Source organism: Fragaria vesca, linkage group LG5 (assembly GCF_000184155.1).
Source record: "Fragaria vesca subsp. vesca linkage group LG5, FraVesHawaii_1.0, whole genome shotgun sequence".
Lineage (NCBI taxonomy): Eukaryota > Viridiplantae > Streptophyta > Magnoliopsida > Rosales > Rosaceae > Fragaria > Fragaria vesca.
This window is the reverse complement of record NC_020495.1, coordinates 12,497,522-12,522,249: the sequence shown is the minus strand read 5'-3', so window position 1 is coordinate 12,522,249 and position 24,728 is coordinate 12,497,522. Positions and strand designations below refer to the sequence as shown.

Below are 24,728 nucleotides of genomic sequence, written 5' to 3'. Positions count from 1 at the left end.
ATAGCACCTGAATCATGCCAACCCTGTGCGAATTTAGTATTTGCAGCTTCAAATTATTAGCATTCTTCAGGTACGTACATATCAGATAACTCACCCTAAAGACACATTTAGTCATTTACAGTGATTGATGTCTCATCTGATGGCCCTCACCCACATTAGATTGTTGCAGACGATGCTTTACTGTACGGAAGATCCCACAGGTAACAGTGGAAATGTGCATCGATGTTCAAATCATGTCAAGAACTCCATCTATGTTCACTTTAATGATTTCCTACTTCAACTAGGAAAGTAATAGCTGCTACTGTGCATCTCCACTTGCCGCTACTCTTTGCTTAAACTGAATATCTAGATATTTTGGTTTTGTAATCAAACTTTCAACCTAGTTCATTAGCACTCTATTTCAGACCACAAGATGGTTCGCTATTAGACTATGTAACTATGTAAGGTTTAACTTTGTCGTAATACGGAGAGAACTAGAAATGGAAAATCAAGCACTTGGTGGCCGAGTTTGTCATCTGTTCTTGTAATCCAGTTGCTATAGCAATTCAATCCACACTACTATGTTTCATATATAATCAAGCTCAACTTTTGCAATGACGGAGATACATCACACAGCTCGCATATATATGATACATATCATACGGGATATTGGTAAAATTATGTCTGATACATTTGACATTTTTGATCACTTGTACTAATTTATCGACAAACTTGGTGGAAACTGCGATGAAATAGCTTATCATCAGCCTTCTGATTAAAAAAATGCAATGAAACTGAGAATGAGAATGACTCCAAAATTACCTCTAGTAGTAATCAATCTGCTTGTGCATAGTTTTGTCATATTGATTGGTTTTAGCTCAGAGTAAGGTTGGGTTTTGTTCTATATACATGTTATAAAATGGTCTATATGCAAACTCTTTCTCATGCAAACGAAGCCTACAAACCATGAACACCCTCTTCGCAGTCTTCCTCTTCCTCATTCCCATATTCCTTCTCCATACAAGAAGAAAAAAGTCATCGGAAAGACTTCCGCCGGGTTCATTAGGACTACCCCTGATAGGGCAGAGCCTTGGTCTTCTTCGAGCCATGCGTGCCAACACTGCTGAGAAATGGCTTGAACAAAGGATCAAAAAGTACGGTCCAGTTTCAAAGCTAAGCCTCTTTGGCAAGCCAACAGTCTTTATCCATGGACAAGCTGCAAACAAGTTTGTATTCACCGCTAACGGCAGCACCATTTCCAGCAAACAGACTGAGTCTATTCGTAGAATTTTAGGGGAACGGAGTTTATTTGAGCTGAGTGCCGAGGATCACAAGCGTGTGAGAAGTGCTCTTATGCTGTTCTTAAAGCCTGAGTCACTGAAGCAATATGTGGAGAAAATGGATGAAGAAATCAGGAACCACCTTGAAATGCATTGGCATGGAAAACAACAAGTAACAGTAAGTTCGCTACCTTTTCATCAGCTAAAATTGCTGAAGTACTGAAGAGAAAATAGAGAGATGATCGTTAATTAGTTAACACCTTTTTAACTATTGACAGGTCTTGCCCCTGATGAAGAACCTTACTTTCAACATAATATGCTCTCTACTGTTTGGTCTTGAACGGGGAACTCGCAGAGACGAATTCGTGGAGTGTTTCCAAACAATGATGGAAGGAATGTGGTCAGTGCCAGTTAACTTGCCGTTCACGCGTTACAACAGCAGCCTCAAGGCAAGCAAGAGGGTTCAAAACATGCTTAAGGAACTTATACGCGAAAAGAGGGTACAGCTTGAGCAAAGAAAAGCTTCTCCACAACAAGACCTCGTCACTTGCTTCCTCAGCATCCGAAATGATGAAGGTAAAGAAGAATTAACAGAACTGGAGATGGTGCACAATGTCATGGTAGTCATGGTTGCAGGACATGACACTTCATCGATTCTGATTACGTTCCTTTTGCGGCTTCTAGCTAATGAACCAGCTGTTTATGCACACCTTCTTCAAGGTATACCTAAAAAGTAGATGATTTGTTCACATTTCGTGCCTAAAAAGGATTTTTTCGGCAATGGATTCCTGTTGACGTTTGATCTACAGAGCAGGAAGAAATAGCTAGAAGCAAATCGGCAGGAGAGTTTCTAACATGGGAAGACCTTGCCAAAATGAAATACACATGGAGAGTAGCACAGGAAACTCTGAGGGTTACTCCTCCTATCTTTGGTAGCTTCAGAACGGCTATGAAAGATATCGAGTTTGGTGGATATCTCATTCCCAAAGGGTGGCAGGTAACTTCAGCCCTACAATAAGCATAATACATCATAGTGATCATACCTCCAAAGTAGATGTTAATAGATCTCTTATGTTTTGATTATGTCCACACCAGCATTGCTCCTGATTGTTAACATAATCAAATGGATACCATAATGACATACTCGTGGACAATAACACAACACAAATACAGAAATGATCAGCAAAAGATCTCAACTTATTGGTAAAATTAAGATAGAACTGATGAAATGCTAACCTCCAATGTCAGATATTTTGGGCTGCCCATATGACCCACATGAATGATAGTATATTCCCAGAACCATCCAAGTTTGATCCTAGTAGGTTTGAGAAGCAAGTACTTCCACCCTACTGCTTTGTTGGATTTGGAGGAGGACCTCGAATATGCCCAGGGTATGAGTTTGCCAGAATTGAAACCCTTATTGCTATGCACCATATGGTAACTCGATTCACTTGGAAGCTAACTGCAGATGATCAGTTCAGTAGGGATCCAATGCCAGTGCCTACTCAAGGACTACCCCTTGAAATCATGCCAAGAACACGATTGTAAACATTAAGTTGCTATGTTACTTGTCATTGTATAAAACAAATAAAGATTTTGCTCTGTAATTATAAACATGCAGCTAGAATCGATCAATAGCTAATTAACCATTCATTACGTTGAGCCTATTTACAGATATTTACATACATGTTATCGTTTTGTGTTGTGATTTTTATCTTGGATGATCATATTGGCTCGTCTTAATTTGTTCAACAGTGGGATCTTTTACTTGAGATCATTACCAGGTTGATGAGTATTCCCTCAGAGAATGTATTTAGATGAACAGAGCCTTAGTGCCTTAGTTGGCACATAATAAAACTGAAGCCAAGTAAAGCAAGGACTGGGTCTTTTTCAATGTGTAGTCTTTGCTCAAAAACTCTTCAATGCCATTCATTTTGTTATCTCTATAAATTCTTGGCACCAGGAATACCAAACACAACACAACACAACACTGCTGAAATGTTTGAGAGGTCTGTATAAAATGTGCACAAAACACAACAGTACGCAAATCCTAAACATTGCTCTGTCTCTACTGGAAAAGTTATAGGGAAATGAATTGACAAAAGATGTGATAGGGAAACTCACAGAAGAGGCAGTGGCCTTGGGTGGGGAGTCCTTCCATGGTTAGGAGTTAGGACATTGCCTTCGAATCCGCGGTAACTTTGAATGAATCCATTATCAGCTGAATTAGGTGCAGTTCAATGGATATATATGTTGCTGCACTGTATGCTAATTGACTTTGGGTTCATTATCAGAGAATCAACAGATTTCGTTATGGTTCCGAACTTCCGATCCGATATTAGGTTCATATCATATCGTAGTATCAGCAAGTATGCTAGTTGAGCAAGCGGACGGAGTTGAGCAACCTTTTGGCCCTGTTTATCTCGGTGGAATGGAGTAGCCTTTTGACAAACAGATTGAGGATCGGACAGGAAAATGAAGAAAAAAAAAAAACCGTAGATACTGGCTCAAATGTATAGTTACTGGTGACATTTTCGGAACTTCCACGGAACTATAAGACTATGAGCAGCTGGCAAAAACAGCATCAGATGGCAATATCTATGCATTGACTAGAATAAGTCCATACATTGCCTTACAAAGTATGAAAGTAACCAACAGGAAATCCACAGACCATAGAAACCAACATTAAGTAATGTTTATTTGGATACTTCATACTTGTACTGTACATACACAGACTCATGGACAATCTACTTGCCACTTCAAGAAATGCTCGAATGGTTCTATAGGTAATTGAACCCTTATAATGAGCTATTTAGTCAGTCCCTTGTGCTGTTCTTGATCCATTCTAGGTAGTTGAGACTGCCTGCGTTGATGGGCAAGGCAATAACTTCTGGGACACTGATAAAGAAGACATAGAAAAAAAAAAAAAATTACTTCATCTATGTCGAGGTTTACTCTCAGCCAGGTATATTGTAGAAACATTGATATTCCACCAGGTAAGTCTATGACATTTGCATCAAAGTTCATTAGTTATGTGGCTACCGCAATTTTCATGTATATGACATTTCAGCAAAGTTCATCGATTATGTGAAATTTATAAGATCTGTGCTTACTCATATGGATGGTTTGACTTGACATGCTCTGTGAGAGCTTCAAAAAGGGATTGTCTGGTCTTGATTATAAGAAGCTCCTCTGAATCTGTCTGTACCTATCAACCAATAGTAGATAGTGGAATAAGAGCAATGTAATTCTTAAACTTGATGCTTACTTGTCCAATTTAACAAATCTCTCACAAAATAACAAGGGAGCAAGAGAAACCATCCTCCCTTCCCTACGATCATACAGTAGTCCAGAGACTATGGTATGTGATCCTTACCTCACCTTCCCACTGATACACAGACTGAATGCCTGCACATAAAGTTCATCATTTGTGAGACATGATTTGCAAACTTGATGCCAATAGTAATGAAATATAGTGCCAATCAAAGAGGTACATTTTCCTTCGTGCAGTTACATGCCAAGTGTTGAAACGTATAAAGCTTTGAAAATTTCCAAGCATCACATTCTATGCAGCTAAGCTGTTAAGGAATGCAAGATGTACAAGATAGTCCATATCTAGCAGTAATCCATCCAAAGATGTACTAGATAGTCCAAATTTAGCAGTAGCTATCCAAAGCTACAGGACAGAAAAATAAAAGGTGGTAAACAAAGCACCATATGTATAGGCAGCTACCTACAGCAATGGGCCATGACCATGATTTAGCATATGTTGCAAGAAAGATTAGATTGTAACAGATAATCCTTCACATGTAGGGAAGTTTTTTATGTTGAACAAGAAATATAGTTTTTCAGACACCAAAGAATATTTGATATCAACTTGTAGAAATGCTTTCACTATTTTCTGTTCTCATTTTTGGTTTAAGAAAAAAAAATCAGTGAGATCAACAGATCAAGTGAATTTAAGCTTGGAAGCCCTTGCTTACAAGTATGACTTCAACCAAACACAAATAAAAGGAGTAGGAAATGCAATGCACCAGCAAAAATGAATATACGTTGATACCTGGTACTATGTTTACACATGCTGCAAGTTTTTCTCTGACCAAGCTTTCAGCTAACTTCTTTCCTGCACAATGTATGCCATAGAACATATAGTGGTTTAGGTACTCCAATTTTTTAGAAAGAAAGCACAATAAACTGACAGTGTGAACAAATAGTGCAACATGTTTGATCAACTACAAGTTTGCAATGCATACAGCAGCTACGGTATAACAGAAAATAAAATCAAAAAGCCCGATGACCCATATTTCATTAATTATAGGAGTGTAACACAAATATGTCATAAATTTCCTAGAACTGCTGCCAGAATACAGGGAAAAGAACATATTTGTATTACATCAAAAACTTCAGACCTAGTTCATACAACAAATTCGCACACAACAAAACAATCAAAGAACCAACTTCGACAGGTTCTTGTTTGTCTTAAGAGAGAAAGACCTGAAAACTAATCCGCCACAAAGAACTAGCACAAACTGGAAATAGAATCATCAAACTAAGCAAATAAAAAAAAAAAAGTTGAGAACTTTATCACTATGAGAATCAAATTTCACATACATGAAGATTCTATGTAACCCTATATAGCCTTTATGAGCTCCAAGCATGACTCTTTGATCACTCACTCATCTACAATACAAAAACCTCAAATCCCAATTACCCACCTCCATCATTTCATAAAAATTCCTACTTTACAGCAACAATGATCAATCATATAAATTTTTTATTTAAGAAAAAAAAAACAAAAAAAAAGAAACTAACCTACTTCTTTGTTGGGTACAGTGACATAGACAACAATGCTTGGTACAGTGGTGCTGCTACTCCCTTGAGGCCCTTCCATTGCCTTTGCTTGGCTACCAAAGTTTGATCTGAAAACCCACAATTCCCTACAACCCAATTACAGCAGTAAAACACAAAATTACAGAAAACAAACCTTTGGAGAGAGAATCAGGCTGTTACCTCAAGAGAGGGGCAAAAGGGAGAGAGTGAGGCGCGCAGCTGGTTGTTCTGCACGCAGCGGAGAAGAGACTGGGGAGGCCGAAGCTGAGCACGCAGAATGCTCCGACGAGTGGCAAACGACGTCGTATCGTTGAGGATGAGGAAAAGGAGAAGGAAGGTATTGCTTTGGCTCTGAAGCAGAGTCTGGAAGCCATTTGTGACAAGCTGTAGATGTTTTTCAATATATTTTCTGTTGATTATTGGGCCTTGTACTCAATTGGGCTTCAAGGCACATTGGATGTGGGTATTAGAAACAGTACTCAATCACAAAGCTCTTTAGTCTTGATAATTGAACTGTATGAAACTATGAAATGTGAATCAACAGGTCTTAAATTAGAGACAATGGCTATTGTTAATGATAATCAAAGACTATGGGTACGTATGACACACTTGAAAAGGACATGGAATCACTATAAATTCATTTTTTAAACATAATATTGTTTTTATTGTATATGTGTCGTGACTATTGACTATCGTTATATCGATTTATTCATCAAAAGTTTGTAAGATAGTTTGTGTTTCGAGACTATATGTCTAACTCGTTTGTAATACGATAGCTCATCAACCTACCTAACTATGTACTAGACCATATTCAAAATCTAAATCTATATCCAGCTGCATTACAACTCACTATTAAAGGATGGTGGGCACTATAATGAAACATGAACAATAAAAATGAAGAACCTCAACAACTGTCTTTTGGATATCTATCCGACTCGAAAGCTACCGATACTAATTTTCCTCCAGTTCCCAATATGTTCTTTCATTACACATCAAGGCACCATTTACTGTGGTAACTTAAAATACAAGTTCTAACTAATAAACAAAGGCTGAAGTTAAGTGTGCGATTAAACAAGTGAAGATGTGGTGACAAATGAAGCAAAGACACGAGCTAATAAAGAAATGGTGATTAGAAATGTCGTCAAGTGGTGAGGTTTTGTTGGTTGCTACGACAATTTCTGAAATGGTGCTAGCATCTCCAAAATGAGAGTGCATTTGACTAATTAACATATGGGGCTAATCATGAACTGAGATTCCCAACATAGTAATTAGTTAAGTAATTTACTTTAGCTAGTAAGGACATTAGTGACTCAAAAAATCAAATGTACCTTCCTCCTTCCAAGCATATGATCCAAAATTAACTGCAAAACACAGAATCCCTAAACTATAAGCTGTATATATAGTAACTGTTAAAAAGACTTCATTTTCTATAATGAACCAGGTGATGAGGTAGATTAAGCATATTAATCGAAGCGATTAAGGTATCTTCCAAAAGTACTAATTAACTCAAGTAGACATAATTTAGTTCTTCAAGACTCACTTGATTTTAAGTCCTCAGAATTAGTTCAAGTTTACCAAGAATACAAAATTACTGTATTAGCTCCATCCTTTCTAAACACAACAAGTCAATACCAAGAACTAAAAATTGGGTCCGGACCCATATGGACTGATTTGTTTTTCATTTGGGCTATTTAATTAAATTTGAAGACAATTTATCCATACAATGCAATATTCTTTTAATAATGTCACTACCGACTAAAATCTTGTCTCTTTTTCTCTCTTAAAACAATTATTGTGGAGTAAAGAAATTCATAAATCATTTATTAGATCTTCCTCATTTTACTAGAAATTGAGAAAGTGGTTATTAGGAATATGTAGGATTTCCTTCTTTTTAACTAATAGACAGTTTTGGGGGATATTTTTCCATTTCTCCTCAGAGAGAATTATTAGAAATCTTTTTTGTTTCGGAGAAGTTTGATAAAAACAGACCACAAAAAAAAAGTTTGGTAGAAGAGACAAAAGCTTGAACAAGCTAGCTAGAGAAGTGGTAAAGAGACAAGAGATGCCAGCTTAATCTAGTTTAGGAAGAATATATTAATATTCTAAACAATAGAATAGAATGTCACTGCCTAATGGGAGACCAAACTACAAGACAAGGGAGAATATAAAACGACATGAGAGGCACGAAAAGGGAGGGAACTGTGGACCTGATCGTGTTCCACGTGGACTTTGGTGTCGTGGAGACACGGAAGATGTGGCGGATGTTCTGGATGCTGCGGATGGCGGACCACGGCGTTGAACAGTTTGAACCCTCCTGCCCTTTGCATTGCCGCACATGCCTTCCCCCCTCAAAAAACAACACCATTGGAAGACTTGAAGGTTGCAAACACAATGCACCAAGTCTAGGGTTCAATTCTCTACTTGTTTCTATAGAATAATCTTCATTTTTCGTAGTTAAATCGGGTTAGCTACTTAGTTATAGAACGTAAATCATATTTGTGTAATTGTTTTTTGTTTTACGATCTATCTTTGAGCACATGTCATGCAACTTTAGTTTCTAGTGAGGTTGATGATACAATGAGGATTTGTTGTTCATGGATAGTTGTTATTAGCGATGAACCCGTAACTACAGATTTTTATGAGAATGTGTGTTGTGATGTAGCTATCACAACCGGTCATTTTATTATGCAGTAATTTTTTTAGTATCAATAAAGTTATTTCTTCTAAAAAAAAATAAAAAATAAAAAATAAAACGACGATTTGTTGTTCTTTTGTGTTGTTGTGGGCTTGCATTACGGATCGCCCCTAGTTTGATTTGTCTATACAACTTTTCCTTATTTTTGTTGTTTTGTTGATCAAATTTAGTAACCGTAGTATAACCGATTTGAACTCTAAATCTAGCATAGTTCACCTTGCGTACTCTTCAATTTTTAGATATAAATCAAACTCATAGTAAATTTGTAGAAAAACTATATGAAATTTGGTCTAGCTCGTTATGTTGTCTTGTTAAGCTTAACATCCTTAATTATGAGCTGTATCTAACATGGTTCAAAATTTATTTACAAGAACTGTAGTATTTGATTTAAACAGAGTTCAGAGATAACCCTGAACAAGGTAAATGAATGAAACAAGGTCATGTTGGTCGATTACAAGTCTAAAATATGAGCTAACGTGATTTGGTCTTACTGTATTAGTAAATCTCTTATGTATGCTTTAGATTGGTCAAAGATGTTTTAAGAAATGAAGGGGTGAATCTCAATGAGACTACGTATGTTTAGTTTAATTGCTAGTTTGGTTTGCAATTCGCAAACGCATTTGTAATCCAATTTTTAGCCAATGCTGCATCTGATGCCTGCTTCCTTGTTAATTTAGCACAAGTGCAGCTTGATTATATATGATTGTCATCGAGCGTGATTCAAATCAACAATTCCTAGTCTAATTGAATTTTATCCTACGACTCCACATTGGCAATGGCCTCTGGTAATGAGAAAGAGAAGAATCTACGAATGGATGATTTAAAAAAACTATGTAGTGGGTGTGATACCTGAGTGACACACTCTGTAGAGCTCGGATCTCAAACAGGTAAGACTCTCTTTAAGATTCATACCAAAAGGAAAAGTCTTAGATAGGAGGAGGGGCCTCACTATCCTCTATCTCTTCTGGAAAATAAAGTGGGGATATAGTCTTTGAACTTAGCACAAATCTGACATTTCCAAGTGTTTAATATCTGGGTTTTGATTAAAGAAGAAATTTTGTTGGATGTGAAACTGCAAAAGAGGAAAGGTGAATTCCAGAGATTAGGAAAAGGAGCAATATTTCAACATTTCAAAGAATGCATAAGGGAAAAGGGTTAGAAATTTGTGCTAAAGTCCCTTTCTTGGATCTATATTGTTTGAGCATGTCTTAATATTGAATCCAAGGAACAAGCATCCAAGGTTAAAAAATATTTAACATAGTTACCTTGTACTCTAATTTGTGGTCAAACCCAATTAACTATTTACCACTGTGATCAGTGTGATGGTCCGGTCGTGGTTGAATATGAATCATATGATGGTTTCTATATGGTCAAAATGATCAAAGTCATCAAACAAATGGGATCCCATTGTAAGGGTTTAGACTTTATGCCTTTGGGTTAGAGGGTTTAGGGTGTCTTAGACTCCTAGTCATGTCCTGTATGTGGCGAAAGATTCACCCAAGTACAAGTTTCAAGTTTGAAGTGACATATTAAGTACAAGCATTGTTTTAGTGCAAAGCTAATTTAACAACGCCTTATGCTTGGTTTTTACTATTGTAATCTTGCATTGGATGTCCAAATCCAAATCCCATCATTAAAATGACTTGTATATGTAAATAAGAATCAATCTGCATTCAACCTGCAAAAAGAAAGCTTCAATTCCAAGTTTCAAACTAAGCAAAGCCTAGTCGAGGAGCATCTGGGTTTAGGACCTTAGGAAATGGATCACTAGCAATTCTAACCTCTTTAAAGTAGTAATTTCTATTATTCATGTCCCCCAAAACTTAAACTTAGTAAATAATCAACAGCAGTCTCAAGGAAAAAGGATATTATGCGTATTGACTGACCTTATCATTTCTATTATGCAATGCAACCTCATACTCATTGTTCATATTGGTTTTGAGCATCTAAAGCTATATATAAACTATCTGTCATTGTCCTTGGTGTAAATTCTCTCTCTAATTCTTCTTCTAGAACTATCTCTCTAATTAACTGTCCTCTAATCTAGGGGGGTAAAGACAGTCATTGCTGAATGTTATGGAAAAAATTTGTACTTTGGATTTCATTTGTCACATCCCAAAAGGAGGTATATAAACGCTCCTAAAAGTGAATAAAAGATAAAGCTCATCTCTTTTTGGGATTTTTTGGGCACTATAAAGAGTTAAAGACAACCCATTAATTTCCTCCAACACAACTTTCGATGCATACATGCATGTGTTACATACTGCCATAGTGTATACATTAGGTTAAGGCTAATTTTAAGTTATTTAAAGGTGGATTGTTTATAGGTTTTTGCTTAAACGAGCAAATTTATGGGTTATGTACAAGAATATGGATTTTTTTTAAAGGTTTTTTATGCCCTAAAGGTGGAAAAAAAACTATTTGGTTTTATCTTTAAATGAAGAAATTTGTTTGGCAGGGCAGTGTGCATTTGGTTATGAATGTGACATTCTATCTTATTCTAGTGTTAGAGCCAAGGTATATGTTAGAAACTCTATACTAAATGATTATCATTTTGTGCTCAACTTGTATTGTAGGGTATAATTTCCTAACTTGATGCAATGACGTCATTAATATGACCGGAGCTTAACTCATTTTTTTTTTAAAAAAAATGTATATATCAAGCAATGGGAGTCCATTAATGAGGACCTCAATAATGAGGATTAGTTAAGGATTTTTCGGTTTATGGTTTAAAAAACTCATTACTTGATCATATTTTGACATCTCATCCGTTCAGTTTTTAGGTCTATATGAGCGGAGCGGATTCAATGCACCATGGTGCACATGAACCACCATATTGGCAAACGTCCGTTAGTTATTAAAAAAAATTCAACAGCAGTAAAAACCCAAGAAACAACAATTTTATCTGTCTCTCTCTATCTTCCCCAAAACCAACTTCTCCAGCCGTGCCTCCCAAGTTCGACTCCTCCCAAGTCGTCAAAGTCAACGTTGGCATCACCCGAGGTGGGTCAGCACCGCTAGTTCTCTCGCACCCAAGACCGGAGAAGACATCACCAAGGAGGTTAAGGTCTTTGTCGTCCGCTCATGGCCGTCGCCGTCGTCATCAAGGCAAGAGCCCAGAACATCAAGCACAACGAAAACATCAAGCTTGATGACATCATCGAGGTTACTAAGATATAAAGAACAACAAATCCGTTCTTGGGAAGTTTTGGATTTGGTGGATGTAGATGGACGAACGAGTGAGATCTGTTGACCCTTATGGGATGTTGGTGAATGGTGAATCTTCTGGATGTTAAATTACGAAGAGGAATCGAAACAAGATTGTTAAAAAAATTTGAATGGAAAACCCAAATTCTGGAAGTTGAATAAGAACCAAACCCAGATTTTGAAGGTTGAACATGAACCAGCAAAACCCTTGGTTCTTACTTTTATTACCATTCCCAAATCTGCTTCCTCCCCCAACCTTCATTGCTTCCCGTTACTTCCATTGTTTTATAAACCCAGAAGTATAGTAGTATAGTCAGATCCAACCATGGCTCATCCCTGCCGTTTATGTGATTCCGGATAACTGATCGAAGAGATTCGAATTCTCCATTTCAAACCCACGATAACCGGGTCAAAATCCTCCTCTCAACCGGATTGAAATACTCCACCTGAAATAAGATCCATTTCAATTTCATTCCACCATTTCGTCTTCTTTTGATGAAAGAGAAATTATCGATGGAGATTTGAAAATAAAAAACTTACCTTATTTAATGTTATTAGTTTTTTTGACGAAGTTTAATCTATGTTGACTGCTTTTTTTTCAATCTTGTTAACAGTGTTAGTATTGATGTTAGTGTCTAGATCAAATGAACCTTGGTGCATACAAGAATCTTCGCTATACGAGTAGATCATTTCTACAAATTTTCAGCGAAATTGATGATCGTCAAGGTAACGAACTAGATTAAATTAATGGACGAACCAAATATGTCAAACATGAACCGTTCAAATTCATAATTGGTAAATCACACTTTACGAGTAGATCACTTCTACAAATTTTCAGCCAAACTGATAATCGTCAAGGCAACGAACTAGCTTAAATTAATGGACAAACCAAATATGTCAAACATGAACCGTTCAAATTCATAATTGGTAAATCACACTTATGAATGTCTTAACAATTTTTAATATGGTTGATTAGAACTCAAAAACATGCAAAAATTAGAGAACTTCTCTGTTTCTGCATAATCCCGGGGACTATGTAGAATCACGGTGGAACACGAATATAAACAATAAACATCATGGGCAAGAGACAAGGACGTATAGTGGTTCACCATGTCATCGGAGGACATGGCTACGTCCACTTTACAATCTACTATCATGGCCAATAAGCCTTTGGGATTGGGAGAGAGATCATCATCCGATCCTTCAAGAGAGATAGTTAGTTCGAGAGCTTTCTACATATGGGAAGCTTTCTTTTTATAACTAAGGAAGGTTCCCTCACATATTATACTTTCGATGTGGGACTAATTATTACATATATATCTTATCATTGTGCCTTCTTGTGGAGCATGGAGAAGCACATTTCCAATGTGGCACGGATGATATTTCATCATGACGAGGTAGCTTGGATATCGGTCTACAAGTTTCATGACTGGTCTATGGACGGGGAATGTAGTTATCAACCATATTAGGAGAAGATATGCCTTGTCTAATGAGGTTTCCCCTTGAAGTGAATCATGTAGCGATGCTGCAACTTTGCTTGCCGTTAGATTGGTGGGTCTTCGAGGATAAGCTAATTAGCCACCACCATCTATGACTTTGGTACTAAGGAACGATGGATTGCCTTGCAACACATCTGTTGTCTGATCTTTTGACTTGACGTTTTAAATTTTGTTTTTGCCTATCAGTAGAAGGAGAATTACCTATTTTTCAGTTTGTGTATAGCTCTATGCGTTCATGCTGAATTTCTTTTGGGCTGTCTAATGATGATATTGATTATTCAGAAAAATGTGGAAGCATTTTGAAAATGGCTAGCTGAAAATGACGTTTTACATGTTGTGTCTAAAATTTGACTAAAAAGTGCATTTGCATTGCTAACATTGCGCTGATAAAACTAAAACGTTTGATTTGAATAGTTCAATAAGGTCAACAAATAAACAAGGTAAAAAAGTAAATAAGATTATTTTGGAAGTTGTAACGGCAATGTGTTGTCATAAAAAACTGTCATCATTGTAATTTTATATATGAAATGGCCGGTTCCAACTAAGTATTTCGTATCATGGTACAAGCATAACATGACCAAAGAGACAGTCTCATGACCATTTGATAATTTTCATTACAATCTTATTACTCCCTCAAAATCATTTGTTTTAGCTTACATGGTTTGAAAATTTCCAAATATATAATAGTTTATTGTATTTTAACAAACAAAGATAGATCTCTTATAGCAAAAACAATGTATACACATCAAGTTTGAATATATTCATATTAATAGAAAAACTTTAGTGAGACAAAACTATAGCATTGTCTCACTAAAAAGAGGGCACAAGACAATGTATATTGCAATACAAATTGATAACAAATATCACAATAAGAAAGAATTGGGTTTTGTTTTGGGTAATACAATCGTATATAATGTAGTTGGATATGATTGCTTGATTCTATTTTCCATACGCATGCTCCCATTGACATTTATCATGCAGCAAAATTAAATGAGGGAAATCAAAACAGAGTATATTTACCCCCAAAAAAGAGAAGAAGAACAAAACAGAGTAGGTAGCATTTGCATACGATTGGTGATTAAGCAGATTTATTAATGGATTCAATATTGCCGATGGAAAATATCCCCCTAAAAATAAAAATCAGTAAATCCTTCTTCCCACGCACACTGTTTGAGGCATTTTCACTCCTCGACAATTCAATACATCTGTCACACACAAAATCCTGCAATATTTTGCAATTACTGTTTTCTTTGTCAATCCCGTTCTTTCCGACTCCGTATTGGTATTTGCATTGGTGCCCTTCTCTCTCTCTCTCTCTCTCTCTCTCTACTCTCTCTCACTTTAACCCTAAAAAAGAGCCACTCATTTTCTTCATAAGCACCTCTCAAAGCTGCAGTCTTTTCAGCCCAGGCTTTAAGACAAGAGGAGAGTGAGAGTGAGAGAGACCAGAGAGAAGAAGAGAGGGGTCTGAAAATAGGATTCTCTTATTGGGTTGTCTTCATTTTTGGGTTTTGGCCTTGTATCATATCTTTTGTTCTTTCTTCTTCTCTTATTGATTCTTTGATTGATTACAAGGCTCAGTCTTTATCATCACCATCTGTATGCACTCTGATGAACACAGACTAAATATACAGATTAAAACCCAACTCGAAGTTTGAGTCTTTTTGTGTGTTGGTTTGGTAGAGAAAGAAAGAGAGAGTTTTTGTGTCCCATTTTGTTCTTGTTGCAATGGCACCCAGTTTTGACTGTGCAGTTTCAAGCCTGCTTTGCGCAGAAGACAACCTTTTTGATGATAATGATTTTGGGTCTTTGAGGGTTGAGGTTGAGTCTGAGGAGGTTAGTAGGAATCATCAAAGAAACCATAATCAAAACCGGGGCTTTGATCATGATGATGAAGAAGATGGGTTGCCATTGCAGAGTAGTGATGAGTATTTGACTTCTGTTATTGAAAAGGAATCACACCACTTGCCTCGTATGGATTACTTGAAGAGATTGCAAAGCGGGGATTTGGACCTTGGGGCTAGAAATGAGGCTGTTGATTGGATTCGAAAGGTTGGTTTTTTTATTTTTGGTATGATTTAATGGTTGTTGAATCAAGCATTTCTTTTATTCATGAGTTATATCATCGATCAGAAAAAGTTTCGATCTTTGCACTGCTATTGGAATCAAAGAAATTTGAGGGCACTTTGCAGAAGAATCTGAAATCATATGTTCTTGTGTTTTAGGGTGTTTGATGGTAATGGGTTGAATTTCTCTTTTGCTTGGCATTATGTAATCCCATAATCTTATTTTGGTTGAGTGGAGAATCCGTTTGGCTTTTGGGGCCAAAGCCAATTGGATATATTAATTTGTGTTTTGTGTTTTAAGACTTTACCGAGTTCTAAGATGTAAATGCCAAGGATTAGAGTCACCCAGCTAGCAAATTCCGCATTGGCTTTTATTTTCTTCTGTATTCTTATGGACCGGTCTCTACTATTACAAGTTATTGATGATTGGTTACGTTGTTCAACAGGCAAATGCCCATTTCAGCTTTGGACCTCTGTGTCAATATCTATCTCTAAGCTACTTGGATCGTTTCCTTTCCGCCTATGAAATACCTGTAAGTGGGGAATAAGAGGACTGACTTAGTACATTGTCTGTTTTATTGCATCAAAGTCCATTGCTGATTGCATCTATTGTTTTCTGCATAAACCAATATGCAGAATGGCAAAGCTTGGACTATGCAATTGCTGGCTGTGGCATGTTTGTCCCTTGCAGCCAAGATGGACGAGATTGATGTCCCACTCTCCCTTGATTTGCAGGTTAGGCTTGGTCTCATTTTAATTTCATCTTTCTTAAACCTTCTGATTTAGTTATTTCGAGTACTAATGATCTAATCTTTCAACAGGTGGCCGAGTCAAAATATGTATTTGAGGCTAGAACTATTCAAAGAATGGAGCTACTGGTTTTGAGCACATTGAGATGGAGAATGCAATCAGTTACTCCATTTTCATTCATAGATTCCTTCCTCCTCAAGCTCAATGAGGATCAAATCCCACCTAAAGCTTCAACCTTTAAAGCAGTTCAACTTATTCTGAGCACAACCAAGGGTACCCAATTTTTCCTTCTTGCTAAAATATTAGGAGTTCTTTTAGTGAAGTAATGGAATTGCACTATTCAGCTTCCCATATTGGTAGAATGTATTAAAATTGTTGGTGAGATGAAGAAATTGTTGTACCAATAATGAAAGAGAGGCTGATGCTTATGGTGGGTGGGAATTAAATGCAGGAATTGACTTCTTGGAATTTAAACCTTCAGAGGTTGCAGCAGCAGTGGCCATTTCTGTAGCAGGAGAAAGCAAAGCATTAGATCACACTGAGACAGCAATCTCTGTGCTCATCCAACATGTAGACTTAGAAAAGGTGCATAAATCATTGATGACTTTTGCTTTTGCTCTTATCATTTTGGTGTTGATTACAAATTTACACAATCACATACAAACATCAGATATGATTACTGCAGACATTGATTTTAATTTTGGTCTTGGTCTTGGTCTTTGCAGGAGAGAGTGGTAAAGTGTGTAAATTTGATTCAAGAGGTGGGATTAATGAGTGGGGTCTTCAAGTATGGTAGTGGTTCAGTGCACTCTGTGCCACAAAGCCCCATTGGGGTGTTGGATGTTGCATGTTTCAGCTATAAAAGTGATGATCACACCACAGTTGGGTCATGTGCAAATTCTTTTCATAATGGCTCAGATACCAAAAGAAGGAAGCTAAACAGACCATATGAAGTGGAGTTATAGAAGCAGCCAAGTATGGGGTTTAGGGTTTAGAGTTTCCATTAAGTAGATTGTTGTTTTTGTTGTGTTGATGAAGATGATCAAAAAAGAGAAATGAAAAGACATGGTGCCTGAGGAAAAAATGGGGTGAAAGAACAAAAGATGAGAGAGGAAGGAATTGAATAAGTTAGGTCATGGGCTGAGGATGGAGAATGGAATCAATATGTCATGCTTTTGGGATGAAGAACCTCTCCAGCTGTTAAATATTAGACTTCTTAACAGCAAGAGGCTGTGAGTAAAGAAAAAGGAGAGGAAGGAAGAACAAAATGGGGGAAAAAGTTTATAAAAGCTGGTGTTGTTTGTGGGAAATATAGTTTGTTTTTGTGTTTTGGGAGTTTTATTGGTTTAGGAAAAGAAAAAAAATATGGAACAGTGAAAAATTATTTATAAGATTGCAGAAATTTATATAATTCTTATGTTTCTTTTGTCAGTGTTTTATTCTTTTTATTTATTTTGTGAATTTAAGGTATTTAATTTTGGTGTCAGGGTGAGCTGGTTGTGCTTTGCTTCTGTTTGACTGAATGTCTATATTAGACCGTGAGGGTAATAGGTTCTGCTAGTTTTTTTTTTTTTTTTTTGGGAATAATAGGTTCTGCAGCTTTGGGGATCAAGTGCGCTGTGGACTTGGAACTTTGTGAATGCAATATCCTAACCAACCAGATGAAAATAATAAAATGGTAACCGATTGACAATCATTGTCAGAGTTAGAGAGGTTATAGTAATACCTGTAACAGATAATGACTTATCTGCCATCCTAGCATTTACTAAAGGAATGTTAAACTGTTGTAGAAATGCATATGAAATTAATATTATGGACTTAAATTCTTGCTTTATCTTTCTTTAAGAAGTGCAGAAATATACCTCAAAAAAATAGGAAATGCACATAAGATTTTATGTAAAAGAAAAATTGACACTTCTGAAACTTTTAAGTTACTTCGTGCTCTAAAATGAAGGAAGAAAGATTACTTTAATAATTACAGAGAATAGATGTACGTAAGAAAAATTAAGGCGAACAATGATAACTCTTGCATACAGTAATCCTCGCAATTTTCTACTGCTTGCACATAGATTTTTGACTATTCTAAGCATTTTTATAGTTTAAATATTCAAAAGGCACACTAAATGCAAATAATCAATCCGACCTACTTTAGCAAATGATTCTATGCAAGGAAGAATCAAAGAAGTGTCTATAACAATGAACATCATACCATACAATCAACGCAACTTCAGGACCTTCTTGGATTTTCTGATTAGACATTTACGGATGAAAATAATATATCATGTTTGGTAAGCCTGAATTTGGCAAAGATTCATTTCTATGAAGAAAAAGAGGCACCAAAGAGCATATTGAAATATATGAGCCACTTAATATTTTCCCTAAAATTGAGAAATTGAATTCTTCCTATTTCACGGCTCTGAGAAACTTATTTATTATTATTTTTTGGTCAGAAAATCAGAACCTTGGAAGAAAAAATATTCAGGGAACAACTCTTACCAGCATTTACTGTGTCATGTGCACCTAGAATTTTACAAACAAATTTTAGTGACACTGGTGAGTGTTATTTCACCTATTACTAAAGAAACTACAAATGTGGGAAGCATTATTCATATGCAGCACAAGACCAATAATATGCAGAGTTTAAAAGACAGTTTTTGATATTTAAAAGTTGCACAAATGAAAAGAAAAACAGAGTTAGTACTAGATCTCTGATAATGTCAGGTTTTCATTATTTTAAACGATCTTTCACACAGAACATATAGCAGAGAATCCTGAAAATGAGTAATGGAAAATAGATAGTAATGAAATTAAACAAATAATCAACCGTGGTCCATGGAATCAAATTGAAATTTCAACAACATTAGTTTGAAGGGGGTGCAAAAGAGCCGTAGATAATGCAGACTCTAATGTCCAAATCATTTTGATAATTTGATTGGTCCATGAACTAGGAAGGAAACTAAAGAAGAAGGAAAAACTGTACAATGAATTATTTAAGACATCTCTGGAAGCAAGCACAGTAATAGTAAACTTTTCATCAAGTGCTGTATTGGGTTGGACCAGATTGCTCAGACAATCATTTAAGATGGGAGAGACAGTTCACTGTGATTCTGAACCCATAAAAATCTAGATAATATCAGTCTTAAAAGCTGCAGATGAGGAGGAAGAAATACTCCTGATGCATTAGCTTAGTAATGAATATAAAAATAAAAGAACAACAAGAAATTTAGTTTTTTGATCAATTGATACATGGAAGATAAGAAGATAGATGGGATTTCACATTATTGATTATCCTACCAACCAAAGTTGGAATGAATTATATTTCTTCCCAGTTTCACCAAACAAAGAGGGTTGCGAGAATCATTGATTTGTCCAGAAACTGAAGATGTGCAGGAATGAGGGTTCATCTTTTCAATTCGTTTGGAAGAGAAGGGTGTTGCTATAAAGAAAGGAAAAAACACAAACCAACAAATATGATCTCTTTAATCTTTTTATCTCATAAAATATGTCGCAATCAGCAACCCATGGCTGATGAAATTGAATTAAGCATTCAAGTTTTGACCAAACGAAAGGATTAATATCCAAGTAACAAAAACGTGCTGCTTTCTAATAAAACTGATGATGCGAAATAATGTAAAAACAGAACGCAGGTGGATTTATCGTATTGGTCAGCATATCATTCCTCTAATCTCATAGGATGGATAGGATCATCAAATAACTAACAGTAAAAATGTTACAGAAAATCAATTGTGATAATGGATATGCCCTAATAATATGGAAGGTGATAAGCTCCTGACCTAACTTGTGCGCTGATGCAAAAAAAAGTTGCAATAGAAAGAACATGATCACCAAATTAATCAATACAACCAGAGCTACCCAATAATCTTATTTAAATCAGATCGAAAGCGCATTTGAAAAGACTTCAATCTTCCATTGGAAATTTTCCCAAACACACCATCCAAGCTTTTAAAACAACAGAAAATCCTCAACCATAGTCAAATTCTGTGCTATTTTCTAAAAAAATTCCAAAGAGGTGAGAGTTGTTACAAAGAAGCATGAATCTCAATCTCAAATCAAGAGTTTGGGCATAACCTCCACATCAAAGTTTAGACTTTATAACCAATTAAAGAACAACGCTCAATCGTAACTTATGCACACGATGCAGATGAAAATGGATCATATACAAAATCCAGGCATCCAAAACAGTCAGGATTTCAGGAGTGAAATCAAATTATGTTCATTCCCAAATCCAAAACACAAAATTCAACCAGAATATAACAAACAGATAGTTAATCAGATTCCATTAACTTCATCGATCATAATCAGTTTGATTCTCGTATAAATCAGATGAGATCGCGCAGAGATAAAGAAATGAACTAGTCAAAATCGGAGGGAGGCGGCTGACCTGATCGTCGTCGATCGGCGAAGAGCAAGATCCGGCGCCGATCCGATTGCTCGATCTCCGCAGATTTAGGTTTTGTGGTTCCGTGTATTTGATTTTGGGGAGTCTTGGCTCTATTAAGGAGAGGAGATCTGGAGGTGAGCTGGAAGCGGAAGTGGGAGAGATCGAGTTTAAATAGGAAATGAATTTAGGCGGGACAACTCACTGGTTTTGATTTCAAGGGAATATGGCGCTCAAAAACTATTTGCTCTTGTTTGGGCCAACTATTGAAATGAGCCTTGACATTTGGAGACTCATTATTATGGATGGTTTGAGCTGGCCTTTGGGCCTAGACGTGATGCTGGCCTAAATGAAACAAGATCATTGGCTTCTTCTTCAAATCAAGAATGTAGACAGAGGTTTACGAGAGGTATGATTTAGACATACTAACAAGCATTTTAAAAATATAGGTAGAAAACATCTCTCAAGATTGTCTTTTTGTGTAATGATTTTCCTTCCCATGCTGAATCATGATACGTTCTTGTAACAATTTTCATGTAAAACAAAAACAAAAAGAAAGAACAAGAACACATGTGTAGAAGAAGATGAAACTTGTGACACTGTAGAGTTCTATAGCCAATATAATTTTGCTTAAAAATTTGTACGTGTGAGTCTCTCAACCTACTGTTAGTTGATCTTGGGTCAGATGTATAACTATTTACATGTTAATCTACTCATTATGCGTATGTTAAATTTAACAATATCTTGCATGTATAGGAAAGCACCGCCTTTGTTTTTTTAGAAGAGAAAGATAAGGGAAATTAAACTTTACAAAAAACTGTATACATTATTTCGATATTTGGTAACATGAAAAAAAGTCATCGGGAAAGTTGTTAAATAGTTTGTAATTAATATAATAAAATAATATGTTGTGGGTAATAAACGTAAAGAGATAAGGGATGGTTCATTTAGTGATGCAGCGGAAATATAAACGTTGAAATCCACTAACGATGACTTGAGATATATGGAATTCACAAGTCTAGTTTTCTTGAATCCACTAAAGAATCTGGAATCCATCAGAGAATTGAGATAAACTCCAGGGTTTTATTAATATCAAAAGCTAACGACTACAACTGTTAAGGTCCTTATATAGGAGCAAATAAACCCTAGGGCGACTAACATTCAATCCTAAAAGTCTATGGGTTAAAAGAAAACCAAATCTAAAACAAACTAGTAAAAACAAGTAAACGGACTCCGATGGCTTAAAAAGCCCATACATCGTGACAAAGCGACGAGTTTGACTCGTTGGGCCATTCCGCTTCCAAAAATGTATTATAATAATCAATCGGACACCGAACGTCCAATCTGAAACAAACCGGGTTTGGACTTGTCACGATCAATCTGCTATTTAATCTCTATCGTCATATGTTCTACATCATTTAGTGTTTGGATGGAACTATTTTCCCTCGTATTTTCATTTCAATCAGTAACTGTTTTTTTTTCTCTTGCATCCAAAACACATAAAATGAACAACTCTATTTTTCTCATATTTACTTTCGGCGAACCAAACAAGAACTAAACAACAACCCTAGGTGAAGTTGACTCTAGGAAAGAGATGTGAAACTACAGAATTCAATCCAAAAAAATTCACAATAGACAAGACCATGTTAAGGACACTAGGACAGTGTACAAGACAGTACTAATGGACCACAAAACACCAGAGTTTCAGCTCATCCCGGCCTGATTTCTTTATGTTGAGTCGCTATTATGGGCTGAAAAAGTAAACCCAATTTTCTATTCACACCCTTTAAGGCTTGGACCTTGGAGCCTTTGGACAAAGAATTAAAAAATTGACCACGATAATTCTTTTTTATTTTGGTCTAAGACCACGCTAATTCACTGCGGGGTAATAATGGTTGACTCCTGTACTCGGAATCCAATTATCTATCTAAAGGGACGTGATCGCTATCAAGGGGGGTACAGAATAGTCAGTAGTGAGAGTACAGAGATATTTACTGTACAACGTACTTTTATGAGGTACACTTATGAGTTTGATGGGTTTTACCTCACGCGTAACTAAATTTACCATATTACTTTTCCAGTCATATCCCTACACTTTACCATTATTCTTTGGGCAAAATATCACAAATGGTAACTAACTTTTGACCCGTCAATCAGTTTACACATTTACATTTCAAAAATGTCACTTAACTCACTCATTTTTATTATTTCTCACTTAACTCACTGTCGTTAAACTAACTGTTAGAAGCCGATAACATCGAGGGTATATTTGTCTTATCAAGGGTAACCGTCAGTTTACCCTCTATTCTCTCATTTGTTAACATTCCATCCAATTTACACGTTAAATGCTAACATGAAATATTAGAAAAATAGGGTCTAAAGTGTGATGTTTGAAATTATTTTAGACCTTAAAGTGAGTCGTAAAGTCAAAATTAACTTTTAAATTTGACCAAATCTTAAAGTTGATGAAAATTAGAAAATTTAAGAGGTTAATTTTTCAAATTTGAGAGAATGAGGATTGAAATGAAGTGTTTTTTTTTTTTTTTTTTTTTTTTTTTGAACAAGGACGATAAGTCATTTTATTGATCAAGAAACAGTAGGAGAACAATATAAGCATAACACACCCGCAAGGGCAACGATAGAAAAGAGCTATGTAAAGCAACCGATATGACATAAATCATCTTAATGTTGTAAACCCTAAAATAGACACTATGATCAATAACTCGGAACTGTCAGAATCATCGGACTTATTTAAAGATCCACAGCAAACCAAACTACTCCAAAGGGTTAACCCCAGAGCTACTAGAACCAGAGGAGTCGAAAGCAAGCTCCTCAATTACTTTAGTCCCCGCTTCAGAGGCAGCAACATCAACAATCTCAGAACCCGAATCCAAATTACCTCCCAATACCAACATCCTTCATGCTCCAAAGGTCCTCTTTCGAGCTCTTTTTGGACCCAAACTGATCTCAGGTTTAGGCTTATTCTTTGAACCCGCATGGTAAAGCGATCCCCTTCCGCTCTCATGGTGAGCCTGTTCTTGAATCCCCAGATCAAAGACAACGTCCCAATCAGTGCCTTGGGGTTTGGTTGTTTCTTTAGGGAAAGTAATCTCCTAACAACAAGATGGTGAGATGAGACCACGGCGGCTCTGACCGCTCTAAAAGAGACCTTGCCTCTATCTTGGACAGCCAGGGCAGCGGCCATTCGATTGGCATCAGAGTTCGACATTTTCGTCGAGGATGAAGGGTGCAAAGCGACATTGAGAGAGAAGACCTAGATACCTGGCAGAGCTTTTTTCAACAACGCTAACTAACTGTAAACTCATGACTGAAATGAATTTAACCCTAAATCACATGGAGATAAAATAAATTTAATCCTTTGAATTATACGACTGATGTATACCTTTAATAGTTTTTATAATATGCCACTAGCCCAAATACTAGGATTTTCAAATGCCAAGGCAAAGACTTGGTCATTTACAATATTGAAATTTGACTTTTAATGTTGATTTGGAGTTATAATTATAGGTAGCATTGCCTAGGTGCGATGTATGGAAAATAATGATCAAGTTTAGTGGGAAAACAACAACTATATCACTATAGTTAAGATGATAAAAGGTACCTAATTAGTTTGTTAAGGGGTTCTTGATACGTGTGTGCGCCTAATACATACACGTGATCTTAGGAATTGTGAGATAGGGCTGCTAAGTATAAAGCCTACATTACCAGTTTACCACATATATTCAACGAGTTTGGCAATACCTGTGCTAGAACTAGTTGCCGAACTATTTACCACAAGTATTTTTAATAGCTACAATTTTTGACCCTAGGTTAGTGTATGCTTTTGATAGAGATAAAAAGTGGTATGGAGACCTACAATGACAAGCTTTGATCAACTAATGTATTGAGATGCATTTTCTTTTTGTCCAATGTCATGCCATAAACTTCTACCTCTTATAACACGACGTATTGAAATACATTTCTTTTAGGTGCAAAAACTTACACTTTTTTGTGAATCGTGAC

The 24,728-nt window shown here is 36.3% G+C and overlaps 3 protein-coding genes across 3 annotated transcripts; 2 read left to right on the top strand and 1 right to left on the bottom strand.

Annotated features, from left to right (window-relative positions):
• The first annotated feature begins 945 nt into the window (after positions 1 to 945).
• Positions 946 to 2,807, top strand: LOC101313803 (cytochrome P450 716B1-like). The gene is made up of 4 exons (XM_004299662.1): positions 946 to 1,437; positions 1,538 to 1,979; positions 2,069 to 2,256; positions 2,508 to 2,807. Exons 1-4 carry the CDS (start codon positions 946 to 948, stop codon positions 2,805 to 2,807), a joined length of 1,422 nt encoding a protein of 473 aa, XP_004299710.1.
• A 1,014-nt stretch (positions 2,808 to 3,821) lies between these two features.
• LOC101313514 (protein CutA 1, chloroplastic-like) lies at positions 3,822 to 6,455 on the bottom strand. The gene is made up of 6 exons (XM_004299661.1): positions 6,270 to 6,455; positions 6,072 to 6,196; positions 5,320 to 5,382; positions 4,636 to 4,667; positions 4,373 to 4,467; positions 3,822 to 4,157 (listed from the first exon to the last, which is right to left on the bottom strand). Exons 2-6 carry the CDS (start codon positions 6,148 to 6,150, stop codon positions 4,076 to 4,078), a joined length of 351 nt encoding a protein of 116 aa, XP_004299709.1. The 5' UTR covers positions 6,151 to 6,196; positions 6,270 to 6,455; the 3' UTR covers positions 3,822 to 4,075.
• An 8,338-nt stretch (positions 6,456 to 14,793) lies between these two features.
• LOC101313215 (cyclin-D3-1-like) lies at positions 14,794 to 17,737 on the top strand. The gene is made up of 6 exons (XM_004299660.1): positions 14,794 to 15,542; positions 16,003 to 16,089; positions 16,193 to 16,291; positions 16,378 to 16,579; positions 16,758 to 16,891; positions 17,032 to 17,737. The coding sequence occupies exons 1-6, from the start codon at positions 15,219 to 15,221 to the stop codon at positions 17,269 to 17,271; spliced, it is 1,086 nt and encodes a 361-aa protein (XP_004299708.1). The 5' UTR covers positions 14,794 to 15,218; the 3' UTR covers positions 17,272 to 17,737.
• The last annotated feature ends 6,991 nt before the right edge of the window (positions 17,738 to 24,728 follow it).

Coding starts and splice junctions, on each gene's coding strand:
- LOC101313803 (XM_004299662.1), top strand. CDS start 946: ATGAACACCCTCTTCGCAGTCTTCCTCTTCCTCATTCCCATATTCCTT. Junction 1,438..1,537: donor ATGGAAAACAACAAGTAACA/GTAAGTTCGCTA, acceptor AACTATTGACAG/GTCTTGCCCCTGATGAAGAA. Junction 2,257..2,507: donor TCATTCCCAAAGGGTGGCAG/GTAACTTCAGCC, acceptor CTCCAATGTCAG/ATATTTTGGGCTGCCCATAT.
- LOC101313514 (XM_004299661.1), bottom strand. CDS start 6,150: ATGGAAGGGCCTCAAGGGAGTAGCAGCACCACTGTACCAAGCATTGTT. Junction 5,383..6,071: donor TGTACCCAACAAAGAAGTAG/GTTAGTTTCTTT, acceptor TACATTGTGCAG/GAAAGAAGTTAGCTGAAAGC. Junction 4,158..4,372: donor AAGTCAAACCATCCATATGA/GTAAGCACAGAT, acceptor CTTCTTTATCAG/TGTCCCAGAAGTTATTGCCT.
- LOC101313215 (XM_004299660.1), top strand. CDS start 15,219: ATGGCACCCAGTTTTGACTGTGCAGTTTCAAGCCTGCTTTGCGCAGAA. Junction 15,543..16,002: donor CTGTTGATTGGATTCGAAAG/GTTGGTTTTTTT, acceptor GTTGTTCAACAG/GCAAATGCCCATTTCAGCTT. Junction 16,892..17,031: donor AACATGTAGACTTAGAAAAG/GTGCATAAATCA, acceptor TGGTCTTTGCAG/GAGAGAGTGGTAAAGTGTGT.